The 24,568-nt window shown below is 37.3% G+C and overlaps 2 protein-coding genes and 1 long non-coding RNA gene across 4 annotated transcripts; 2 read left to right on the plus strand and 1 right to left on the minus strand.

The window, feature by feature from the left end:
• The first annotated feature begins 5,011 nt into the window (after positions 1–5,011).
• On the plus strand, positions 5,012–14,637 carry LOC109807570 (nuclear pore complex protein NUP98A). Of its 2 annotated transcripts, XM_020370117.3 has the most exons (14): positions 5,012–5,262; positions 5,406–5,551; positions 5,798–5,859; positions 6,083–6,385; positions 7,002–7,586; positions 7,706–7,930; positions 8,034–8,626; positions 9,352–9,439; positions 9,549–9,609; positions 12,411–12,549; positions 12,693–12,809; positions 12,908–13,082; positions 13,453–13,518; positions 13,641–14,637. In XM_020370117.3, the coding sequence occupies exons 3-14, from the start codon at positions 5,841–5,843 to the stop codon at positions 14,297–14,299; spliced, it is 3,030 nt and encodes a 1,009-aa protein (XP_020225706.2). In that variant the 5' UTR covers positions 5,012–5,262; positions 5,406–5,551; positions 5,798–5,840; the 3' UTR covers positions 14,300–14,637. The 2 variants fall into 2 exon arrangements, with proteins under 2 accessions (XP_020225706.2, XP_020225713.2); XM_020370124.3 differs by lacking the exon at positions 5,406–5,551.
• Positions 14,638–16,505: 1,868 nt separating this feature from the next.
• Positions 16,506–19,894, minus strand: LOC109788490 (uncharacterized). Its single transcript, XR_002238746.3, has 3 exons — positions 19,760–19,894; positions 18,702–18,872; positions 16,506–16,735 (listed from the first exon to the last, which is right to left on the minus strand). It is a non-coding gene; the product is annotated as an uncharacterized LOC109788490 (long non-coding RNA).
• Positions 19,748–23,729, plus strand: CP5 (Polyketide cyclase/dehydrase and lipid transport superfamily protein). The gene is made up of 6 exons (XM_020347221.3): positions 19,748–20,024; positions 20,131–20,299; positions 20,386–20,562; positions 20,645–20,728; positions 21,621–21,702; positions 23,037–23,729. The coding sequence occupies exons 1-6, from the start codon at positions 19,864–19,866 to the stop codon at positions 23,474–23,476; spliced, it is 1,113 nt and encodes a 370-aa protein (XP_020202810.1). The 5' UTR covers positions 19,748–19,863; the 3' UTR covers positions 23,477–23,729.
• Positions 23,730–24,568: the final 839 nt, after the last annotated feature.

Here is a 24,568-nt window from a genome sequence, read left to right on the forward strand (position 1 = left end):
TTTTTCCTATTTTTTTAGGGTTTTTCTTCGCTGCTGCCGCCGCCGCCACCTTTCCGGCCGGCGACCCCCCCCACCCAACTCGCCTTCCTCCGGCGAACCCAACACCACCGGTCGCGCGACAAACGGAGGCCGCACGCGCCGCTTCCGTGCTGGGCGCGTTTTCTCTCTCCTCTCCGTCAGCCGCCGCGCGTGGCGGCGCGTCCGACGACTTTTCCGGCGGCGATCACTGGCGCCAGACTCGCCCCGACCTCCTCTACCCCGATCTACTATTTGTTTTGTGATCGGACCTCGTTTGTCACGAATCTCTTCCTTCTCGGGCCGTTTTTTTTTTCTCTCTCCTGTTACAGCATCTATGGCTTCCTCTTCCGCTGATCGGCCTGACTCTGCTATTTTCACTAATTATGTCAATGTCTCTCTTTCCATTGACAAGTTAGATGGCACCAATTATGATACTTGGTCTTCGAATATCAAGCTTTGGCTTAAGGGACAGGATTACGTTGCTCACCTTACCTAGACAGCTGCTTCCGTTGATGAGAAGGATCGTCCTCATTGGTTGAAAATTGACGCTCAAATTTGTAGTGTCCTTAAGTCGACCATTCATCCCTCCCTAAAGCAAATTTTTCGTGCCCATGAGACATGTGTTGGTGTATGGGAACAAGCCCGAGTGTTATACACCAATGATACTCAACGTCTCTATGGTGTGTGTCAAAATCTCCAGAATATCATCTCCCCACGACGCCTTGATGGCTCCATGGCTGAGTATTTGGGCAAAGTTCATGGCCTCCTACATGACTTCAATGAACTTTTGCCTCCTGCTGACACTCCTGCCAAGGAACTAGAGCAACGCCAAACATTCTTTATGTTGATGGCATTGTATGGGCTTCCTGATGAGTACTCTTCCATTCGTGATCAGATTTTGGGATCTCCGACCGTGCCTACCTTGAACTTGGCTTGGTCCACTTTGTTGCGTGTGCCTTGCAAGTTTTCCCCTGACATACCTTCTTCAGCTCCCACTGGCGACTCCTCTGCTTTGGTTTCTCAACGTGATGATCGTCAGCGTTCTCGCAAACCGGGCAAAGGTCGTCCCAAGTGTGATCACTATCACAAACTGGGCCACACAATTGACCGTTGCTATGTCTTACATGGTCGTCCCCCTCGCCCTACTACTGCTGTTGCCCACACTGCCTCTCCTGTCTCTACTGCATCTGGTGCTACCCCCTCTGATAGTTCTGGCTCTGGGCCCCCAGCTCTCTTCAATGACTTCCTTAAATGGTATGAAGAACGTCAAGCTTCCAATTCCACTGCTTCTGTTGCGCACACAGGCCCTTCGTTTGTTGGTTTCACTCACTCCACCTCTCTTGGCCCTTGGGTCCTAGATTCTGGTGCTACCGATCATATTTCTGGTAATCGGTCTATTTTCTCATCTCTTTCTACCTCTACTTATTTACCCTCTATCACTATGGCTAATGGTTCTCGCGCCACATCTCATGGTGTTGGTACTGTCCATCTTTCTCCTTCTCTCTCCATTGACAATGTCCTTTATGTCCCAGAGTCTCCCTTTAATTTATTATCCCTTAGTCGTCTTACTCGTTCTCTTGATTGCCTTATTTCTTTTACCAAAGATTCTGTTTTCTTACAGGACCGGAGTTCGGGACGGATGATTGGCACCGGATGTGAGTCTCATGGCCTTTATCACCTACGCACCTCTGCTCCTGTTGGTTTGGTGGCGGATTCCCCTTCCCTCATCCATGCTCAATTAGGTCATCCTAGCCTTGCCAAACTTCAACATCTTGTACCACGTCTGTCTAAGTTGTCTCATTTATCGTGTGAGTCGTGTCAGTTAGGCAAACATAGTCGTAGTTCCTTTTCTCCGAGTGTCCACAACTAAGCATCGTCTCCTTTTGCTTTAGTTCATTCTGATATTTGGGGGTCGAGTCGGGTCCCGTCCACTTTAGGATTTCAGTATTTTGTCACTTTTATTGATGATTACTCTCGATGTACTTGGCTATTTTTAATGAAATCTCGTTCCGAATTATTTTCCATATTTCAATCTTTTTAAAATGAAATTCAAACTCAATTTGGTGTTTCTATTCGTACTTTTGGTAGTGATAATGCTCATGAATACCTCTCTCACTCCTTTAAAGCCTTCATGGCTTCCCATGGCATTCTTCATCAGACTTATTGTGCATATACCCCTCAACAAAATGGGGTGGCTGAGCGCAAAAATAGACACCTAATTGAGACCACTCGCACCCTCTTACTTCATGGTCACGTTCCTCAACCTTTTTGGGGCGATGTTGTTCTCACTGCTTGCTATCTCATCAATCGAATGCCATCTTCTGTCCTCAACAACCAAATACCTCACTCTATTTTATTTCCCACTCAACCTCTCCACCCTCTACCTCCTCGCGTCTTTGGATCTACGTGTTTTGTCCATAATCACAGTCCTGGTCTTGACAAACTCTCCGCTCGATCTCATAAATGTGTCTTTTTAGGGTATCCTAGGTCTCAAAAAGGGTATAAATGTTTCTCACCCTCCCTTCGTCGCTACTTAATTTCAGCTGATGTCACCTTTCTTGAGTCTTCTCTTTACTTTTCATCTACTTCCTCTTCTCCTACACCTGTCCTTGCCCCTTCACCCTTACCTCTTGTCTTTGATACTCCTCTTGTGTCTGCTGTGTCACCCGACCCACCACCTCAGCCTCAACTTCAAGTTTATCATCGTCGGCAACGCTCCAGCCTTCCCATTGGACCCCCACCCGACTCTACTTCGGTGCCACCTCCTTCGTCTCCTCCGGCCCAACCACTTGAGTCTGACCTCCCTATTGCCCTTCGGAAAGGTAATCGTTCTACTCGTAATCCTTCCCCTCATTATATTACTCGTCGGCAACGCTCCAGCCTTCCCATTGGACCCCCACCCGACTCTACTTCGGTGCCACCTCCTTCGTCTCCTCCGGCCCAACCACTTGAGTCTGACCTCCCTATTGCCCTTTGGAAAGGTAATCGTTCTACTCGTAATCCTTCCCCTCATTATATTACTTTGAGTTATCACCGATTATCCCCCTCCCAATATACTTGTCTCTCTTCTCTTTCCTCTGTGTCTATTCCTAAAAATGTAGGTGATGCCTTGGCCCACCTTGGTTGGAGACAAGCCATGCTTGATGAACTGTGTGCTCTTCAGAACAATGGTACTTGGGATCTTGTTTCTTTGCCTCCTGGGAAGTCTGTGGTTGGATGTCGATGGATCTTCACAATCAAGGTTGGTCCTGATGGCACCATTGATCGACTCAAAGCTCGTTTGGTTGCCAAAGGTTATACTCAAATTTTTGGATTAGACTATGGTGACACTTTCTCTCCTGTTGCCAAGATGACCTCTGTCAGATTATTCTTAGCCATGGCTGCTCTTCGCCGTTGGCCTCTCTATCAACTGGATGTTAAAAATGCCTTTCTTCATGGGGATTTGCTTGAGGAAATTTATATGGAGCAACCTCCTGGGTTTGTTGCTCAGGGGGAGTCTTCCGGTTTGGTATGTCGTCTCCGCAAATCACTTTATGGTCTTAAGCAGTCTCCAAGGGCATGGTTTGGTAGATTCAGTACTGTAGTCCAACAGTTTGGGATGACTCGAAGCGAAGCTGATCATTCGGTCTTTTATCGACATTCCACTGCTGGGTGCATCTACTTGATAGTGTATGTTGATGATATTGTTCGTACCGGTAGTCATCATCATGGCATTTCTCAAATAAAACAACATCTTTGCCATCACTTTCAGACAAAAGACCTTGGTAAACTTAGGTATTTCTTGGGGATTGAGGTAGCGCAATCTACAAATGGAATTGTAATATCTCAAAGAAAGTATGCATTGGATATTTTAGAGGAAACTGAGCTAATGAATTCCAAGCCCGTTGATACACCTATGGATCCTAATGCTAAACTTCTACCTAGTCAGGGGGAGCCTTTCTCAGATCCTGAGAGGTACAGAAGATTGGTTGGGAAATTGAATTATCTCACGGTAACTCGTCCTGATATCTCTTTTGCGATTAGTGTGGTGAGTCAATTTCTCAATTCTCCATGTGCAGGACATTGGAATGCAGTCATCCGCATTTTGAAGTATATCAAAGGTGCTCCAGGAAAAGGTTTATTATATGGCTACAACAATCATACCCAAGTTGTGGGATACTCAGATGCAGATTGGGCAGGCTCTCCCTCTGACAGGAGATCCACCTCAAGTTATTGTGTCTTTATCGGTGATAACTTGATTTCCTGGAAAAGTAAGAAGCAGAATGTAGTGACAAGATCTAGTGCAGAAGCAGAATACCGTGCTATGCCTCTGCTATGTGTGAGCTCATTTGGCTCAAACAGTTGCTTAAAGAACTGAGATTTGGCGAAGTTACACAGATGACTCTCATATGTGATAACCAAGCTGCCCTTCATATTGCCTCAAATCCAGTATTTCACGAGAGGACCAAACACATTGAAATAGATTGTCACTTCATTCGTGAGAAGATTTTATTTGGGGACATTACTACTCAGTTTGTTAACTCTACTGATCAGTTGACAGATGTCTTCACCAAATCATTACGGGGTCCTAGGATTGATTATATTTGTAACAAGCTTGGTGCATATGATCTATATACACCAGCTTGAGGGGGAGTGTTAGATATATTTTTATCTTATAGTTTTTTATCTTATGGGTCTAGGCTCATTGCTTTGTATTTAAACACATCTTTTGCTTTGCAATACACAAAGAATATATTCTCTCCATTCACCATTACTCTCAACAAAACTATATTTTTTCACGATGAAAAAAATACACTATTAAATATAGGAGTTTGGGGAAAAAAAATTACTCCATTTAAGAAAAAAACAGCTAAAAAAGCTTTAATTGAATAATGAGTCTTCAAAATTCTGATAGGATATAGCTTATTGGCTGAGCACGGGTCGGGTCCGGTCGGGTCGGTTACACCCGTTAATCCACAAAATATAAAATAAAATAAAATATAGTTTCATTTAGGCTTTCCTTCCGTGTAGGGTTTCTTTCGACTTCGTGCGTGAATCGTCTTCTCACTCGGCCTCGCAGACTCACAATCGCAGACCACGGGCCGCCGCGCCGCACGCCACCGTCGCTGTTGCCTAAGCCTCTCTTCGCGGTGACATCGTCTCGCACCTGTCTTCGTCTCCGCGGTTCTTCGATTCCGCCTCCTCCTCCGCACCTTGTCTCCGCGTTTCGTGCGGTCTCCGTCGGTCACTTCTGATTAAACACAGGTTAATTTTGGATTTTTTTTTTGTTTTTTGGCGGGCCAACCCGGAACTAACGGGCCGGGGCGGGTTGACCCGTTTTGCCACTATAGACGGACATATTACGCTATAGACTTGTATTTATAATTTTTTTGTATCATATGTGATAGTGTGTGCTCGATTTGAAGGCAAGAGAAAAGAGAGAACGCAGTGGCTGAATCCAACCCATCTCGGCTCAGCCATTGAGTATTCACACACTTTCTCTTTTCATTCTCTTGTCCTAATCGTGAACCCAAGATCCGTCTTCAATTTCACTGTAAGCTTTTCATTCTCTTCTATTTTCCTCTTCGTCTATTCAACTTTCATTATCTTCAACCGCTACCGTCTCCTAGTCTGATTGATTTATTTTACGAGATGTAATGTCCGTGATAATTCTTCGAATCTCACCGCTACCTGCTTTTTACTCGTGCGTTTTTATTTTTGTTGTATTGTGGAGTTGTGAAAACAAATTAAGAAAAAAGAGAAGCTAATGATTTGATGTGTATTTCAATACCGATTGCAGTTGAGGGACAACACGCTACCACTGTGTTTGGAAAGTTGCAAGGATGTTTGGGTCAACAAACCGTAAGTTTTGCCTCCTGTCCTATTATGCTGTATGTTGATTTATTTTCCTCGTGGCTTGTTGTTAGGTTAGTCGCACATCTCTTTGTTGAATGATTGAAGTATTCTTTGTTGTTTTTGCCGCTGTTATTGTTGTTCAAGTGTGTGTATGAAGGATGAAGATGATGTTTATTTGTTTTGTTGGTTTCATTGACAAATCATTGATAAATGGGGATTGTTTCAACAGCGTTTGGGCAGTCATCATCATCAAGCCCTTTTGGCTCTCAATCAGTTTTTGGACAGACTAATTCAAGTAGCAATCCTTTTGCCCCCAAGCCATTTGGTAGTACATCTCCATTTGGTTCGCAAACGGGAAGTTCCATGTTTGGAGGTACTTCCACAGGAGTATTTGGCGCAGCGCAACAGTCTTCTCCATTTTCTTCCAATACAGCTTTTGGTGCTTCATCATCACCAGCTTTTGGTAGTTCGGTTCCTGCTTTTGGGTCATCTTCAACTCCTGCATTTGGTAGTTCATCGTCATCATTTGGCGGTAAGTGCTCTTGGAGTCCTTTTTGGATTTCATTTATTAGTTGTTTCTTTGGTTTATCCATTAGATTGTCTTCATATGAGCCTCTGGAAACTAGTTTATTGGTAATGGTGTGAAATATCACATAATATTTTAGTGAAGCAAAATGCCCATTTTTAGATATAAATACTTTCTCTAGAGGTATTGCCTCATGGGATAAAACAATATTTTGAGATTCTTTGTGTCATTTTGCTAATGCTTTTTTTGTAAAGAAGGGTTGTTTTTATGGTGGATTGTTAAAACAATGAGCAAGCTTTGTTTACTTTTAATTTACTGTTGTTGAGTGTTAATGCAAATTCCATGTGAAACCTTAAGAACAAGAATATTATGAAAGGGCGGCATTCCTTTTAGCTGCATGTGGTCCCTATTCATTACTAGTTTAATTTCCCTTAGAATTCTTAAAAACTACACAGCTTAACAATTGAGGTTTACACCAGGTAGTTTATGGAATTCTCGAGTTCTTTATATCTATAATGGATTGGTGGTCATTAGTATCATTTGACTTGCTTTCTTCCATTGTTCATTATGTTATCCAACAGTTTTCTAATTCAATCTGATAATCGATTCTTTTGCTTTCTAGGATCATCAGTTTTTGGTCAGAAGCCTGCTTTTGGAGGCTTTGGATCTACTACTCAAACAAGTCCATTTGGTGCTACCCAGCCATCACAACCAGCGTTTGGAAGCAGCATATTTGGCTCCTCAACACCTTTTGGTGCTTCATCTCAGCCAGCATTTGGTGCTACGAGCACTCCTGCATTTGGTGCAACAAGCACTCCTGCATTTGGTGCAACAAGCACTCCTGCTTTTGGTGCATCAAGCACCCCTGCATTTGGTGCTACTAGCACCCCTGCCTTTGGCTCGACCTCTAGCCCTACATTTGGTAGCACAGGTAGTGCATTTGGGGTATCAAGTTCTCCTGTATTTGGTGGTGGGGGAGCATTTGGAGCTTCGAGTAACCCCATGTTTGGTTCATCAAGTACATCTGCATTTGGCAGTTCAAGCTCTCCATTTGGGGCCTCTAGTACTCCTGCTTTTGGGGCCTCTAGTACCCCATCGTTTAGTTTTGGATCTGCTCAAGCTTTTGGTCAGTCTTCTTCTGCATTTGGTAGTAGCAGCCCTTTTGGAAGTACAGCCTCACCCTTTGGAGGTCAGAGTTCTGCTTTTGGTAAGATCAAGAACGATCAGAATTTTGACTATGTTATATACCTATTTTCAAGATACAAGGATTTTTAGTATCTTGTGCAAATGTAGTTGAAAGTGATTTTCTTGTATTTTTACTTGCAGGATCCCAAACTCCGACATCGACTTTTGGAAATACTGGTATTGGGCAGTCAGGTTTTGGAGGTCAACGGGGTGGAAGTAGAGTAGCTAATTACACAGCAACAACTGAAGCAGATAGTGGTACCTCTGGACAAACTGCAAAATTGGAGTCCATTTCTGCCATGCCTATTTACAAAGATAAAAGCCACGAGGAGCTAAGATGGGAGGACTATCAATTGGGGGATAAAGGTTTTATTTATTTTTATGATTTTTAATAATTTGTTAATTCTGCTGGTTTTCATTGCAGTGGTTATGACCTTGACTTAATCTGTTATATATAATTCAAATTTAGGTGGACCACTTCCCTCTGCTCAGTCAACTGGCTTGACAGGCTTCAGTTCATCTACAACACAGACAAATGCCTTTTCTCCTTCACCGGTGTTTGGTCAATCATCAGCCAATCCTTTCTCTACGACAACACCTAATTCTAACCCCTTTGCACCAAAGAGTTCACCTTTTTCTTCTGGATTTGGAACTTCTGCTGCTCCTGCCTTCAGTTCATCGGCTTTTGGTTCTTCAACATCAGCAGCAGCACCTTCAATATTTGGCTCATCCCCATCTCCATTTGGAGCCAACTCTGCGTCAACACCCAGCTTTGGTCAATCTACGTCCCTGTTTAATACTGCTCCTGCTCAGGCTTCATCTTCACCATTTGGCACGAGCATTTTTGGCAACACACAGTCATCCCAATTGTTTAGTTCTGCAGCTCCTACAATTGCACCGACGGGTTCTACTTTTGGACAGAATACCTCCCCCTTTGGGCAGACTACACCTTTTAGTCAATCAAGCTTGTTCAATTCACCTTCTTCTGGGCTTGTTGGAAGCATTTTCTCATCAAGTGCATCGCTCACTTCGAATAATCTGACTGGTTTTGGTCAGACAGCGGTATGTAGTTTCATTTGAATTTGATAATGTTTTTCTCGTACAAAATCTTTATTATTTTTTCTTTAAAGTCATTGTTTATGAGACAAGATAAATTGGAGTCATATTTGAGCTTTATACTTTACACACTTATTGAACATTATACTAATCCAGTATTCTATAAATATTGCATATATAAATTATTAGTACAACAGCAACAACAAAAACCTTATTAGGCAGGACTGGTTAAATGGACCTGTCAACTCCCTTTTGCTCCATTAAAAAAAGAAAATCAGTAAAAGGGTAAAACCATCTGTAAACTAGTGTTTAAAAATATTAAATGAACTGTTGCAAACTGAACAATGGCTGTACAATTACCACCTATTGGACTACATATCTGCCATGCGCCCATGCCTATTACCTAAATACAAATATATTTCACATTTATCAACCTGTAGATTTAGTAGAGTGTTGTTTATTTTTCTTTACAAGGAGCACACTGCACCTTCTTTGAATTATTGGTGTGTTAACTTACACAGCAAAATTAAAGATCCTTTAAATTAACTAATTTACTTGTTGATAATTGTGATTAAACTTAGCATCTCTATTTGTTAATTTGCTGAATAATCTCTTTGTCTATTTTCAAGTTTCCATTGCTTGTGCGTGTGAAGTGATTTCCCTGTTGAGAAAATAAATGCTCAAGTTTGTACAGTATTTTGACTCTTTTTTGTTTGACTTCATATCTGCAGCCATCAATTTCAACACCTTTCCAACCTGCACAACCTGCTCAGTCGAGTGGTGCCTTTGGCTTTAGCAACTTTGGCCAGACACAACCTGGTTAGTTCAATATATTATCTAAAGTTTATACTACTAATTGTTTTGTTTCATTTAATGATTGAAGGCTTAATGTTTTGAATTAACTTTTTTATTGTATGGTCTTAAATAGTTGGTGCAAGCAGCTTTGGTGGCACTCCAGGCATATTTGGTCAGAATAATTTTGGACTTCAGTAAGTTACAATTATTTGAAGTCTTGCATTTAGTTCAAAATGCTTTTACCTTTTGGGGGTGACCAAGGGGATGTGAGTTTTGAGTCTTTTGACATCTGAAGCCCCCACACTCTTCATATGACACAAGTATTATAATGATGTGACACATACAGGAAATTCTTAAATATTCAAAATATGATGATCTATATATGTTAACATGAATTAAAAAAAAAACTCTTTACATAAATCATAGTATCCAATCATGCACAATAGCGGCGCTATCATACTGGAGTGTTTTATTGGAGCATGCTGCCACTCCTTCAAGGCTGTTGTGTTGCGCCTGGCCATCATGGCACATGTCGCTGCCGAAATTGCAGTGATGTTCAGGCTTTGCAGCTGCTTTGTGCTGTTGCCAGACAGTATGTGACCTGTACCATCACTGTGCAACTTCTGACTGGGAAAGATAAAATGATTGGGCAAGGAGGTGTTTAGTTATTGAAGGGTAGGTTTTATTTTTCGGGGTAATGGACTAATGGAGAAACTAGAAAGAGGCTAGGGTTTTTTTGGGGTGAGAAGGGTGCCTTCACCCCAATTTGGGCCACTCTTCACCTCAATCAGTCCTACAATTGAGGTTTTTTCTTCTTCTGTCTTTTTTATTATTAATCATATACTGTTATAATATTTCAATAAAGAAAATATTAATACATAATTATATAATATAGTAATAGAGTCAAATATTTAACATATAAATATATATAGATAGATTATATATATAGATATAAAGGAAGTAATTAAGTAGAAATAAATTAAAATCATAGTAGTCAATAGCGGTTGTCGCGGCCGCAATCGCGGCGCGTCGGAGCGGAGCGGCTCCGTGCCGCTTCAAAAAGTTTGTTGCGGAGCGTTTTGAAGGAGCGGTCGGAGCGGCCGCGAAAGCAGGGGCGCGTGGCGGCGCGATCGCGAGTAGGCGACGAAACTTCTCTTTTTTTTCCGGCGGATCTTCGTCGGTCTGTCTTCTTCGACAGCGGTGCTGTCTTCTCCGACAGCGGTGCTGTCTTCTCCGACAGCGGTGCTGTCTTCTCCGACAGCGGTGCTGTCTTCTCCGACAGCGGCGCTGTCTTCTCCGACAGCGGCTGTCTTCTCCGACAGCGGTTGTCTTCTCCGACAGCGGCGCAGTCTTCTCCGATGGTGGCTCAGTCTTCTCCAGCATCTACAGTCTTGTCTTCTTCTAAGAGGAGCGGTGACGGCTGCTTGAGTCTCAAGGTGGAAAAATAATTAGGGTTAGGCCAAATGGGCCAAATGGGCCAAGTTTTATTTTATCTTTTAATTTGATTAAGGGCCTTTTACTTCACTATTTTTTTTTGAAAATAACTTCTCTTTATTATTAATTCAGATAATATTTTAAGTAATAAAAAATTTAATATAAGACCTTAAATATTTTGTTTTCTTATTTTTTTTTATTTTGTTTACTTCACTATGAATTTTTAATTATTAAAAATGTTTAATACATGAATTTAGAATTATTTTTTGTTTTTTTTAGCTTTTATATATATATTATTAATTATTTAATATATATAAATTAATATTAAAATAGCGGTTATCCCGCTCCGCGTCATCCCGCTATCCCAGTTTTAGGGTGGACCGCTCCGCTCCGCTATCCGGGATTGACTACTATGATTAAAATATTAAATATATATTGAAAAAGCTAGATTAGCTGCCATCCCACTAGTGTTTTTTTGGGGCGGTCTCTCCTGGCCGCTATCTATTGTTAACTATTGTGACATAAATCCACAACATGAAGATATATTGACTATTTCTCATTAATATAATACTAGGCTATATAAATGGACAATAATCATAATTTACAGAAAAATACTTGTGATCATTGTCATTAGATTTGATACGATATAGATGGCAAACAATGTGAATTGTGCTGCGTGTCGATTTTGTACTTGAATCATGCCAGAATTGCATGAATCACGATCTGTATCTGAATCATGCGGTTCTTGCTTGAAATGGATCACTCCAAAACAGGTTGGATCACTCTCGAGGCAGTTTTTACTTGTCTCTGTTCACGGTGGACATCTGAAACACATTTGATTTTAATAAATTTTAACAAAACTCACACATACCATGCTCATAGATTATTGATCATGAATATGTTTTAATGTCTTTGTTAATTGTCTATGCTATGTTTTATTATAGATCATGAATCTTACTATTCACACTACAATTTGATTCACAATTCGGAAACTAGGCTTTCTGATATACAATTTAACCTTCGATTCATCTACCATGCTTGTGATCAAAACTATATGCTTGTGATCAAAACAAAAATCATAGTTACGTTCTGTCTATTACCCTTAATCATCAAAATATATTCCCTCCCGTATGACCATGCAACAAGAATTTACATATTTGCCATATCCTTCGTTAGAATGTCTCCAAAACCATCATTAGTCCTATTCAGAAGTATTGACTCTATACAAATGTCGATTTACTGTAGCTTAAGAATACAGAGGGAAAGATAGAGTTGTATAATTTTAATCTTTTTCAAAGTATAAGAGCTGTATCCCAAACATATCAGTCAATAAATTAGAGGATGGTCCTTGGATATGTAGCTAGGACATGTATATTGGTAATGGAGCCTAGTATGACACTGATACTTTCAAATTTTTGGAGTGTCTAGGCTTCATTGCTTTTCAGACTTGTGTATATAATGTACCATTTTATTTCTCTTGAATATAATGACATTTTTTTTAAATGAATTTGGGTATTGTATTTGTTTTTCTTTTCACTATTTTGGATTGTTTGATTGACAGGTCTAATACCCAGAGTTCTGTGGCTGTACAAGCAGTTCCGAATACAAATCCATTTGGAACACTTCCTGCGTTGCCTCAGATGTCAATTGGTCGAGTTGGAACCACTCCTTCAATTCAATATGGAATCTCTAGCATGCCTGTAAAATGCCCTTTCTTGTTTTTAACTTTTGACTTTGTTGGTTTTTAGGTGCTTTTGTACTTTAACTCAGGCAGAAGTTATTTAATTTTTGTGGTTTGAGTTTTAATGAAAGCAAATGAGTTTCAATATGACATTTCATTCAGGCCCTAGACAAACCTGCTCCTGTTAGAATATCATCTTTATTGACATCTCGGCATCTCTCACAAAGACGAATCAGGCTTCCTGTCAGGAGATATCATTCTAAGAATGATGGTCCAAAGGTGAGTATTTGTAGCTCTTTTATCAATCTAGGTTACTATAATAACTTCTTCTTTCATGGATCTGAATATGGTATGTCTTACATACTCTGTTCTTTCAGGTTCCATTCTTTAGTGATGATGAGGATACTCCATCTACACCCAAGGCTGATGCTCTGTTCATTCCTAGAGAAAATCCAAGGGCATTGATCATTTGTCCCATGGAGCAGTGGCCAGGAAAAGCTTTTGAGAAGGCATCAACTTTTAAGGATAGATCCATCCCAGTGAATGAGAATGGTACTATATTTTTTTTATTGATTGCATTACTGTTCTGTATTACTGCTACTTGGCTTTTAGTAAGAGTATTCATTTGGTATTTGGTTCTAATATGTGCCATTCAAAGATTTGTGTTCCAGTGTTTGCTAGGATGGAAATAATCTATTTCTGCTCTAGGACATTGGGTACCAGTTCAAATAGTTTTTGAAACCTTCTGGATGTGTAGCGTACAAATCCTGCAACTGTAGCTGGATGTAATTTCAAAAATTATTGTGTGCACACGTGTGTTATATATATGTGCAATCACGATTTATTTTTATTTAAGTTATAGCCTTTACCATAAAATGTGCTGACAAACATGCCCTTATTTATTTTTAATTGTCGTGTTCAGGAAATATCTCTAAAGAGGCATGTGAAACGCCTGATAGGACCAGCTCACAGGATAAAGATAGAGAGAGTATGTGCTCCTTATGAATGTCTAGTATTTGATTTAATTATAAAATATAGCTCTAGTTTATTGATATTCTGTAATTTAACATCACGATTTTTGGATCTATAATTTCTGTTGATGATCTCCAGAGAGTGCAGTAGAAAATGGATTTGTCAAGGAGCAAGCTCAGACTACAACGATAAAGCAAGCATCCAATGGGAGTAATGAAGATCATTCTCCACAAAAGGCGGACATGTACAAGACACTGAGTGGTCACAGAGCTGGTGAGGCTGCCATTGTATATGAACATGGAGCTGATGTTGAGGCACTAATGCCAAAACTGCGGCGGTCTGATTACTACACACTACCTCGAATACATGAACTGGCAGCGAAGGAAAGAGCTGAACCAGGATTCTGCAGTCATGTTAAGGACTTTGTGGTTGGAAGGCAAGGTTATGGAAGTATCAGATTTTTGGGTGAGACAGATGTACGAGGGCTTGATCTTGAGGCCCTCATTCAGTTTAACAATCGGGAGGTGATCGTATACATGGATGATTCAAAGAAACCTCCTGTTGGACAAGGGCTGAATAAACCTGCTGAGGTTACACTGCTCAACATAAAATGTTTTGACAAAAAAACTGGACATCAGTATACAGAAGGGCCAAAAATAGAGAAATACAAGGAGATGCTCAAGAGAAAGGCCGAGGACCAAGGTGCTGAATTTGTATCATATGATCCCGCTAAAGGAGAGTGGAAGATCAGGGTCAACCACTTCAGCGTCTACAAGCTGGTTGATGAAGACAGTTGAATAAATGATGACAAGTAAGGCCGTAAGGGTTGATCCGGCTGTTCAATTTGGTGGAGGAGAACAGTACTTTTGATAGTTTCAGAACCAAAGTTCTGCTTTAAAATGTATTTTGTTTTTTTCCTGTAAATTTTCACTGTATTGTGTGAAGGATATAGCTTGGAAGAACGCAGTTGATGTGCTTCCTGCTCTGGGGGAATATTTTATAGATCTACGGTTGGGGATGTTCAAATGTGGGGTTTCTAGCATCATTTTTTACGTACTTATATTTTGATTCGCTTAGATGTTATGGCTATTTCAACTTTATTTTTTTTGAATTATGAAGGTGGTGTTTGACATGATATTTTTTTTTATCTCAATAAATTGATTAAGAGTGCAGTCAAAATGTGTGTGGTTTGCTCAAGTGAGTAGGAATGATGGTAATCAGGGACAATAATGACAGTGGTGTAAAAAAATAACTTTTGGCAGTTATATTTTGAAAATATAATTTGATAGGTTGTGAAATTGGGTATGAAGTTAATCAGTCTGTGGACAGAGAATACTCTTTATAAGGAGACCGTAGTCTCTGGGATAGTAAATTTATTGTTAAATTTGTGTAATACGAGACTTGTCTCTGAAACACCAAATGTATTGCTGTATTGTGTGTGATTTTAGCATTTAATTTTAACTTATCAGTTAGAGTTTTATCCTTAAGTATCTAGAATTTCTTTTCGAGAATGTAATATATACTATATCTTGTTCAGGACAGATTGAACAATTGTCTCAGAACAATGTTGTACAATTTTTTTTCTTCTGAAAAGACACGATCGCAACTTCCATCTGATTATCGATTTTATATTTAGTCATAAAATCCAAAGTAATAGTGTTATGAGCCTTAGGTTAAATAAATTTGATACTCCTGTCCATGATTGTTGCCATTGGACTGCATTTGTCATAAGCAGAAATCAATCTGATGTATTTGGTAATGCATCTGCACATTATCTCAACTTTGGGTGGTACACTAACTTTATGTTTAGAAGAGAGGAAAGAAATAAAAGAAGAGGAGTAGATAAGAAATTAAAAGAAGGAAAGTAGAAGAAAAGCGAAGATAAGACAAATTTTTAATTAATTTATACTAAAGTAAAATTTTAACCTATTAATATTTTATTCATCTATTATTATTATTATTATTATAATTATATTTTTTTGTTAGATTTAAAACTATTTACTTTAAAAATAAATAAAAGTTATACATTGCTATAATAATAATAATAATTTATTGGTATTATATTTATTATTTTAATAATAATAATTATTATTATTATTTTATGTTCCGATCTTCTTTGCACCTTCCTTTGATTTTGTGTGGAAGAAAAAAATGTTTACAACTTATTTACACTTTCCTTTGTTTTTGCACACTTTAGTTGTCCCAAACAATCTTGTACAATATAATCTCTTTGATTTTCAGGCTCTTGCACTCTTTTGTGGCACCAAATGGAGGCTATGGATAAAATAATTACAAGTGTGCTCATTAAATTAATAAAATGTTGGAAACTTGGAATTAAAAAGAATCAGGATTGGGATTTAAATTTTTCAATAAATTACAAGTGTGCTCATTAAATTAACAAAATGTTGGAAACTTGGAATTAAAACAATCAGGATTGGGATTTTACTTTTTCAATAAATTTTAAATCAAATAACATGTTTCTTCATTTAGAAAATATAAAAAAGAAAGAAATAATGAAAGTCTTATAAAATTATTTTCCAACATAAGATATTAAATTTTTATCCATAAAAATTACAATGTTGACAATAGATTAGAACATGAGACTTGAGTATACTATTACAATCTAATTATGATAATATAATTTATTCTTTAGGGTTAATTTATCTCTTATCATCATTACTAATATATAATTATGAGTTGATAATAATATTATTGAATTAAAATTTTAAAATAATTTAAATAGTTTGATATTTGGATTCTTTAGTTAGGGTTCGATGTTTGTTCATTGACTTGGCTATAAAGTTGTGATTGATGATACTATTCCTCTATAAGGCTCTCTTGGCGGGAAAAGTTATATTTTTTTATCAATTAAAAAAATGTATTATGTAATTATAAATGATATTTGAAAGTGAATATATCATGTTTAAGATATTATATGTAATAACCCACCATACCCACTACATTTCGTGAAATCTCTAACTAGTCGTAGAACTACTCATATACTTAAGATTTTATACTCACTCTACATGGATATGCACATTATATAACATGTATATAAGTATAAGTGAAACTAAAAATAACTCTATAAATACATACATATGTACAATCATCTAATATAAAATAATATAGAATCCTAAGTTTCAATCAAGCACTACTATACAAACCATCAAAAGCCATCCAATACTACATCGCCCAAAAACATCTTCATGAAACCCGCTTCGACTAACCCTATCCTGTTCCCATAAAAATCATGATCATCATAATTTAACCCACATGAAAAAGAACATACAAGGATAAGCTAGATTTCAAAAACATACTAGTATATGAAAAAAATCTATCCTATTCACCAACATGTAAACTAACCAAAACACACCTCGGTTTACAACATTCACTAAACAACACAATACCAATATGTTTGAAAGCTACACACCAAGGCATATCAAACAAAAATATATTCATTCATTGCATATGAACACACCAACCAACAACACATCATATGCATACACTTCAACTAATATGTCGTCATACATTTATCTATGGAGATTTCCTAACAACATGAGCAGTCAAAGTGACTCCATCCTATCGAACTAATCCAATCTTTTTTGCATCTGAAGCGTCAACTCGATCAAAGCAAAATGGGATAGCAATCCCTCTTCTGATTTCTCGGGTTTTTGTCACTCACATTAGGAATGTTTGGTTCAACCATTAGGAATTGTACAACTAGGTATAAACTTATCACGACCTTGACATGTATTATCAAGTCACAAATGAAATTCATCCACTCATTATCATCAAGGAGCCACACAACCTTTCTAGCTACTTGGTTAAGTCTTGTAGCCTTTAACTTCCTACCTTACTCAATCATAAACTAAGGACCTAGAGGAGATATCAACACACCTCAAAATCCACTCCAATAAACACATCTACTTAAGAAGGGTTTCCCAATAGGGGTTTACCTGAACACCACTTAAGATTTCTTAGGTGGGATCTTCATTTTTCAAAAATAATTTCCTCTACTCAAGTCCTAAATTAGCTAACATGCCTTAATGCCCAAAGCATTCTCGACACCCACACCTCAATATTCATCATCTATATTACATAACCTTAGGTCAATACATATAGAGATCAAATTACACCATCATACATAGCATACAAATGCTAGACAACTTAATCATAATAACATAGCAATGCCTATCCACCACTCCAACCATGCAAACTTTAGCACATTCATCATACATAGCATATCAATGCTAGACAACTAAATCATAATACCATACCAATGTTATCATCATCATTATATATCATACAATATGTAATAGACACAAATATTATATACATGTTCACCAAATTCACCTATCATACAACATGTATCAACATACAACTTGTCAAAATTAACAATGATAACTTTCAAATAAAATATCATAGAGAGAGTTATATTACTCGTATCAAGCTCGTCCTTATCTCATATGAAAGGAAAAAAGATTACCTACAACTCTTATGAAGATCTCAAGTATTAATTTCATCATCTACTATATTAAAAAATTATAAAATTTGTAACATTTTTTTATTAATGTTGACAAATTGGTCTTCACTCACTAAAATAATCATAACTTGAGTTCTAGACATCATTTTTAGGTGATTCCAAAGTTACTAGAAAGCTAATATCCAATACTACAACTTTTATGAAGACAACAAAGTCTAATTCAGAAAGTACTAAATTGCTTAGCCATTTCAAAATCATTCAACAGATTCCTTCCAAAAACACCCTCTAATTATCATCTCCAATTCCACTTAATCGTTTCAAAATGGCTTAGCTATATTCTTCTAGAGACACCCCTAATTCTCATTTTCAATTCTGCTCAGTCGTTTTATGAAAGAGACCATCTCTGTTTTATTTCACGATTTTGGGGTTTTCAAACCTCTTTATTCCATCCAAGCTTACCTACAAACTCCAAATTCAAATATAAACCATAAAATCTTATCTAAACAACGAGTACATCAATTCCAACAATAAAACAAGACTTTTCTCCCAAAATCCTAAATACCTCAAAAATCTTTAAGAAACTAAGAACACTAAGTCTTTCCTTACAAATCAATTTAATATTCAAACAATTATGCATCAAATGAACCTTCATACCACACATGCAACATTGAAATCCTTACAACTATCCACCAAGATTAAGTCTTAGCTCCCTTTACCTTAATTATGAGCTCACCAAGAACAAAGAAGAGGAAGAAGAAGCTTTCTGATGACATCATACAACACCGTACTCACACCAATTCACAATCTCAATTGCTTGGATCCCCAAATGTTTGAAGCAAAATCCAACCTCCAGGACCCCCTAACAGCCAAGTTTTAAAGACTGAAAACTAAGAAAAAAGGAGAAAAATAACTTTGGTCACTATAACATCTACTTACTCCCATTAAGGGAAAATTGACCCAACAGTTACAATGTTACATTATATTACACCTATTCAAATTATAGTAATAATATAACATTCAAAATTAACCATTAGCAATCTTGAAAGTTTTTTTTAAAAATATTTTAAGGTTTGTTCACAATTGTGTATTATCAATTATAAACTCATTTTTATTTAAAAAAAAATCATAATACATATTAATCACATAAGTGTAATTTTAAAAAAAAGTAAAAAAAAAGTAATTTAAAATTTTAAAGGAAGATTATAGTTAATTCTATTTTATTTAAAGAAATACGAATAAACTTTAATTTGAGTATATAAATTTTACGTATTCTCAAGCGAGTGATTGAATAAAATATTTTCTATTCTTTTCCTGCAAATCTTTATAAATAGCCTGTCTAAAAGTTATTAAGAAAATTGTAAGAAAAAAATATAGTCACATCAATTTTAGTTAGATATAATAAATAAAAATAAAAATAATTATTTATACATCAATTTTGATATAACAATACATGAATGTGAATCTAAATAAACACTTGAAAAAAGTACAACTTCAATCTATTTTTTCCTTTTATATACATATTTTCTTTTTTAAAAAAAAAATATTTTTATGTTCGTATAGTAGGATAAAACCTCACAGTTATGGAAGTAGATGATTCATGAAGTTGTAAAGAAAAGGAGTAGTTCAAGAAAATTAGGAAACTAAAAAAAAGAAATTAATGATATTTCCAAGGAATAAAGTGGACCACAATATTATACGTCCTCATAAACTCATATGAATGGTGGACATTATAAAATGAAATGAATTAAGAATATTATTATGATGATGGTCCTACGATAATCGGGAGTAGACGTGTAGAGACCGCTTATCTGGGGATCCTTATCCGCCCGCAATCGAGTGAGCCCATATCTTTTTCTCTCTGCCCCAAATTCTGCTGCCATGCCTCTTCTCCCTCACCTCGCTATGTTCATCACTCCGCTATGGATTGCGGTCATCCTCGGCGTCCTCGTGGGCTGGGCTTGGAAGCCCAAATGGGCCTCCCGCCTCAACCTCCGTCCCCAAAACGACACCGCTTTCCCCCACTCCACTCCCAGCTTAAGGTTAGCTTCCTCCCGCCTTCTCTCAAATCGCCGAATTCCAATACAATGCAATGCGCAATTCTAATTTCTAATCATTTCATTTGTTTCTAATTTATTAATTTCGCAGCGCGCGTGAGAAGGACGCGAGTGCGGGCGCGAGTGGTCCCGTGACGGAGCGCGATTTGCTGCATCTGTGGAAGTTGGTTGAGGAGAAAGACGGAGGCCCCGCGTGGGTTCAGATGATGGACCGTTCTACCCCCACCATGAGTTATCAGGCGTGGCGCAGGGATCCTGAGGTACGCCTTACCCCACTCGGTTAGTTTAGTTTACTCTTGTTGATTCAACAGTTCCGTAGTGACGAGCGAGGGTGCATGTGTTTTAGAGTGGGCCGCCGCAGTACCGGAGCAGGACGGTGTTCGAGGACGCGAGTCCCGAGCTGGTGAGGGATTTCTTCTGGGACGATGAGTACCGGTTGAAGTGGGATGACATGCTTATATACGCTTCGACGTTGGAAGAGTGTGACCTCACCGGAGCAATGATGGTGCACTGGGTGCGCAAGGTTGCTGTAGCTTCTTATGCGTTCTAACTACTTCTCTTGCTTCTTTTTTTATGTGTCTCATGGCGTGTTTTGCTTGCAACAGTTTCCCTTCTTTTGCAGTGATAGGGAGTATGTCATTGGTCGCCGAATTTGGGACGCTGGGCAAGTTTACTACTGTGTCACTAAGGTTGGTGTCAAATTATTAAACTGAATTGAGTCCTTAGCGGTGTTAATTAAATAAGCTGTTTATAATTTGAAAGAGTGGAGGATGTTTGATAGTTGATGATGAGTGTGGTGTTTTTCTCATTATTTGAAGAAGAATCTTTTTATGTGTTGTACTTATGGTTTGTGGTATGAGTATCAACTGATAAGCCCTTAATTAAGTATAGGCCTTTTAAGAAGGAAAAATAAAATAAAATAAATTTCTCTGTGTGCTAAAATTAGCTTAAGCATAAACTTATTTGTAGAAGCTCTCGTCTATTACTTTCTCAAAAATCTTATTTTTAACTTGTACATGTTAGTTTTATTAGTTCATAGAGAAGTTAATATGAATTTTTCTTGTTATTTTTTTTTAAAAAGTGTTTATGGAGGACCTTATCCAAACAGACTTTTTGTGTACAAACGGAGGCAAAGCGAGGAAAATGGGTCTATAAGTGTATGGGAGGAGGAACAAACATGTGACACAAGAGGGAGGGAGAGGGAGAATAACTGAATGGGGACAGGTGGCAGAAAGGGAGTGGATGTGAGAATCAGAGGAATGTATTAAGGGGGTAATAGAATGGGGAGGGAAGGGTGAGAATTATCAAGGATCATTGGAAAGTCATTGAGGGTGGGAGTTGGTCCTTCTCGCTGTGCAGGATTATCTTTTCCTTTTCTTTTTCATTTTCACTGCCATTTTGTAAGGAGCATTGCTCCAACCGTAGTCATGTTTTTCTTTCTTTGCAGACCTTTTTGCAACAATACTCCCTGTAGCTGTCTTTTCTCTCTGATTTATAGAGTTTATAATGCAGATTGCTCTATTTTCTATGTTTGAGTATTTTGGTTTTATCACCAACTCGTGGCTTATTTTGCTTCTTCAGGGAGTACCTTGCCCCTCCATGCCAAGGCACAACAAACCTAAACGAGTTGATCTATATTATTCAAGCTGGTGTATCCGTGCAGGTAACAGGCAGTGTAGAGCTTAATTAGTGAAAGCACTCTTTATTTAACTGGCGTTTCATGTGTTAAGAAATTATAAGCTATGGTTTTAGAAAAGCTTGCCGATGTGTAGTTTGGAATTGAGTACTTGAACCTGGATGTTTATTTATTTATTTTTTACACACATATATATGTAATTTTTTTTAAGGCTTTCAAATATTCTTTTTAAAATGGTTCTTGTTTTAAGAGACATAGTGTAGTACTACTTCAGAATCTTGACGTTTAGGGTACATTTAACCTTTGACGTATTTTAGATTAGACATATTAGGTTTGTTACCATTTGCTATCTTAGTGATTTTGTCAATAACCAAGCCTTATTTTGCCTTAAATGGATCACTCAATGTCAGTGTGCTCCATTAATAACACAATTTAAGTGAAACCATTTAGAGCAAGGTCGTTTTAAATTTTAATAGTTACTCCTTGTTTTCTGAGGTCTTGCTCCATTCCTTTTAATTGGGCTGTTTGTTGCACTTTTCTCTCTGGAGCCTTGATTTGTTCTTCCTCTGTAATGATCAAAGTACCAAACACCCTTGGGTTAGTTTTACCCACATTCTATAAACTTGATCTCTTTTACATTCATGCCATTCTTAATTTGATTTTCTCCTGTATGTTCATTCATCTAGCTGAGGATCCTCATCTCTGCCGCATATATTGTTTTTCTCTCTTTGACACTCACACTTCACTGCCCAAATTTTATAACCGTACATCATGTTGGTCTTATAAATGTTGCTAGAATGCTGGTCTCATCTCCAAAATATTTACCTACTTGCATTCCATGTTCTCTGTCTACTCCTTGGGGACTCAATTTTAGAATTTACTCCTCTCTCTACTTGCATTGTCTTGTAAAAAATCTCAAATTTGGAATCCAACTGGGATTCAATTAAACTGGTTTTGGTTTCGTATAAATGATGGAACATGATTGTATTCTGTTTATTTTCCTTAAAGTAGGATTTTTAGCTTGGGATGCTGAAGAAATCTTTAATGGGTTTTCTATTTTGTGCTTGTGGGCACTTGGTATGGAAACATTAAATACACTATTAAATTAAATACTTTAAATTAATTACTCAAATAAATATTTAACGACTTTTGTGTTTTTAATATAATAACTACTTTCCTCTAAAAAAATAAATAAATAATAACTACTTTTCTTTGAATAAAAGGTTTTCTATGTTTGACTTCTCTTCTAGTGGCAATGGGAGCATAATAGGAAAACCCTTCTTTAAGTTCTGTTTTTTGTTTTCATTAATGCGGTTTTATAGACAAGAGACTTATGTGCGTCTGTTGCCTATCTGGATCAGTTAAATCAAGAAAAGATGGTCAGCTGACTTCATGCGAAGTGTTATTGTTTCATCACGAAGATATGGGCATACCCTGGGAAATTGCTAAGCTTGGAGTTCGACAGGGTATGTGGGGAGCTGTCAAGAAGTTTGATCCAGGACTACGGACATATCAGAAAGAAAGGGATTCTGGTGTTCCATTATCACGCTGTGCTTGTGCCGCTAAGATCAACACTAAAATAACAGCGGATTATCTTAGTTCTCTAGAAAACACAACCAGTGATTTGTTGGAGACTGAAAATCAGGATACTTCTGACAAACCAGCTGGGAGGAACATACCTAAACTTCTAATTGTTGGTGGAGCCATTGCCCTTGCCTGCACTCTTGATCAAGGATTACTGACTAAGGCAGTTATATTTGGAGTAGCCCGAAGGTTTGCAAAAATGGGAAGGAGGTTGTGATACATCATGCTTTTTGCTTTGAGAAATTGCCAGCCAATAGTAGAATTAGAAATTGAGATACCACTTCTTGCTTTCGAGCAACTGTTTATTCTGGGTCTAGTTGGCAGCCAGCCATGGTTCAAGAGAAATGGTATTATTCTTTCCCCATTTGTTTGATCTATGAGGCAGCTTTTAACTGGAAATAGGTACATTGTATCTTTAAAATTCTTGTACTGCAAGAATAACATCAATATTCAGGTTTTTCTTTAGTTCATGTTTTTTCACTACTCGCTCTCCCTTCCATCTTCTTTGTTACCCTCTTATGTTTATAGCGTTTGACTTTGAAAAATACAGTGAACAAGATGTGGTAGTCCTCAAAAATTCGTTGCATGGATGTTTATTCTGTTCATCATGCCTCTGTAGATAAAATGAGAAGACCGGTGTGAATTATCCCAGTCAAAACTTTGCAGGGCCGGTGGTTGAATTGCGATTTTTTAAAGTTTAATGGATATATAGTTATGCACTGTTATTATAATATATACTTGAAATTAATTTTGATATAACTAGTAGGGTAATTATTATTGAAATTAACAAACTTGTCATACATGGAAGTTTGTGATTAAATAGTATAGTTTTTTTACACATGCATGTATTTTTTCTTTATATTTATAATATTATATCATATTAATAATTTAATTATATAAAATTATAAGATATAAAAGTTAGGTGAATTTTTAAATTAACATTAAAATATCATTATGTCTTTGGTTATAAAATATTAATAATAAAAGGTTAAACAATAATGACTCACATGTAAATTTTATAAGAGTCTTGTATGTTTCAAAAAATCATTCTTGAATGAATAAAAATAAAAGTTAAAGTAGTATATATGTGTATTAAGTTGAAGCAGTCTTCTATCATTGTCCAAATTTGTGGATTAAGTGAACTAACTGGTTCACAATTTTTTGAAGTTAAATTGCCTATTTCATTTGTTAATGTAAATTTATTCCATAAGAATGTATATTACGGTAAATTAGAATGGAATTTTTCATATGCAAGAGATATTATATTTAAATTTTATGTTATTCGTTTTCTCATGGGTTTGTTTGGTAT

Source organism: Cajanus cajan, chromosome 7 (genome assembly GCF_000230855.2).
Source record: "Cajanus cajan strain Asha chromosome 7, NIPB_CcT2T_4, whole genome shotgun sequence".
NCBI classification, from domain to species: Eukaryota; Viridiplantae; Streptophyta; class Magnoliopsida; order Fabales; family Fabaceae; genus Cajanus; species Cajanus cajan.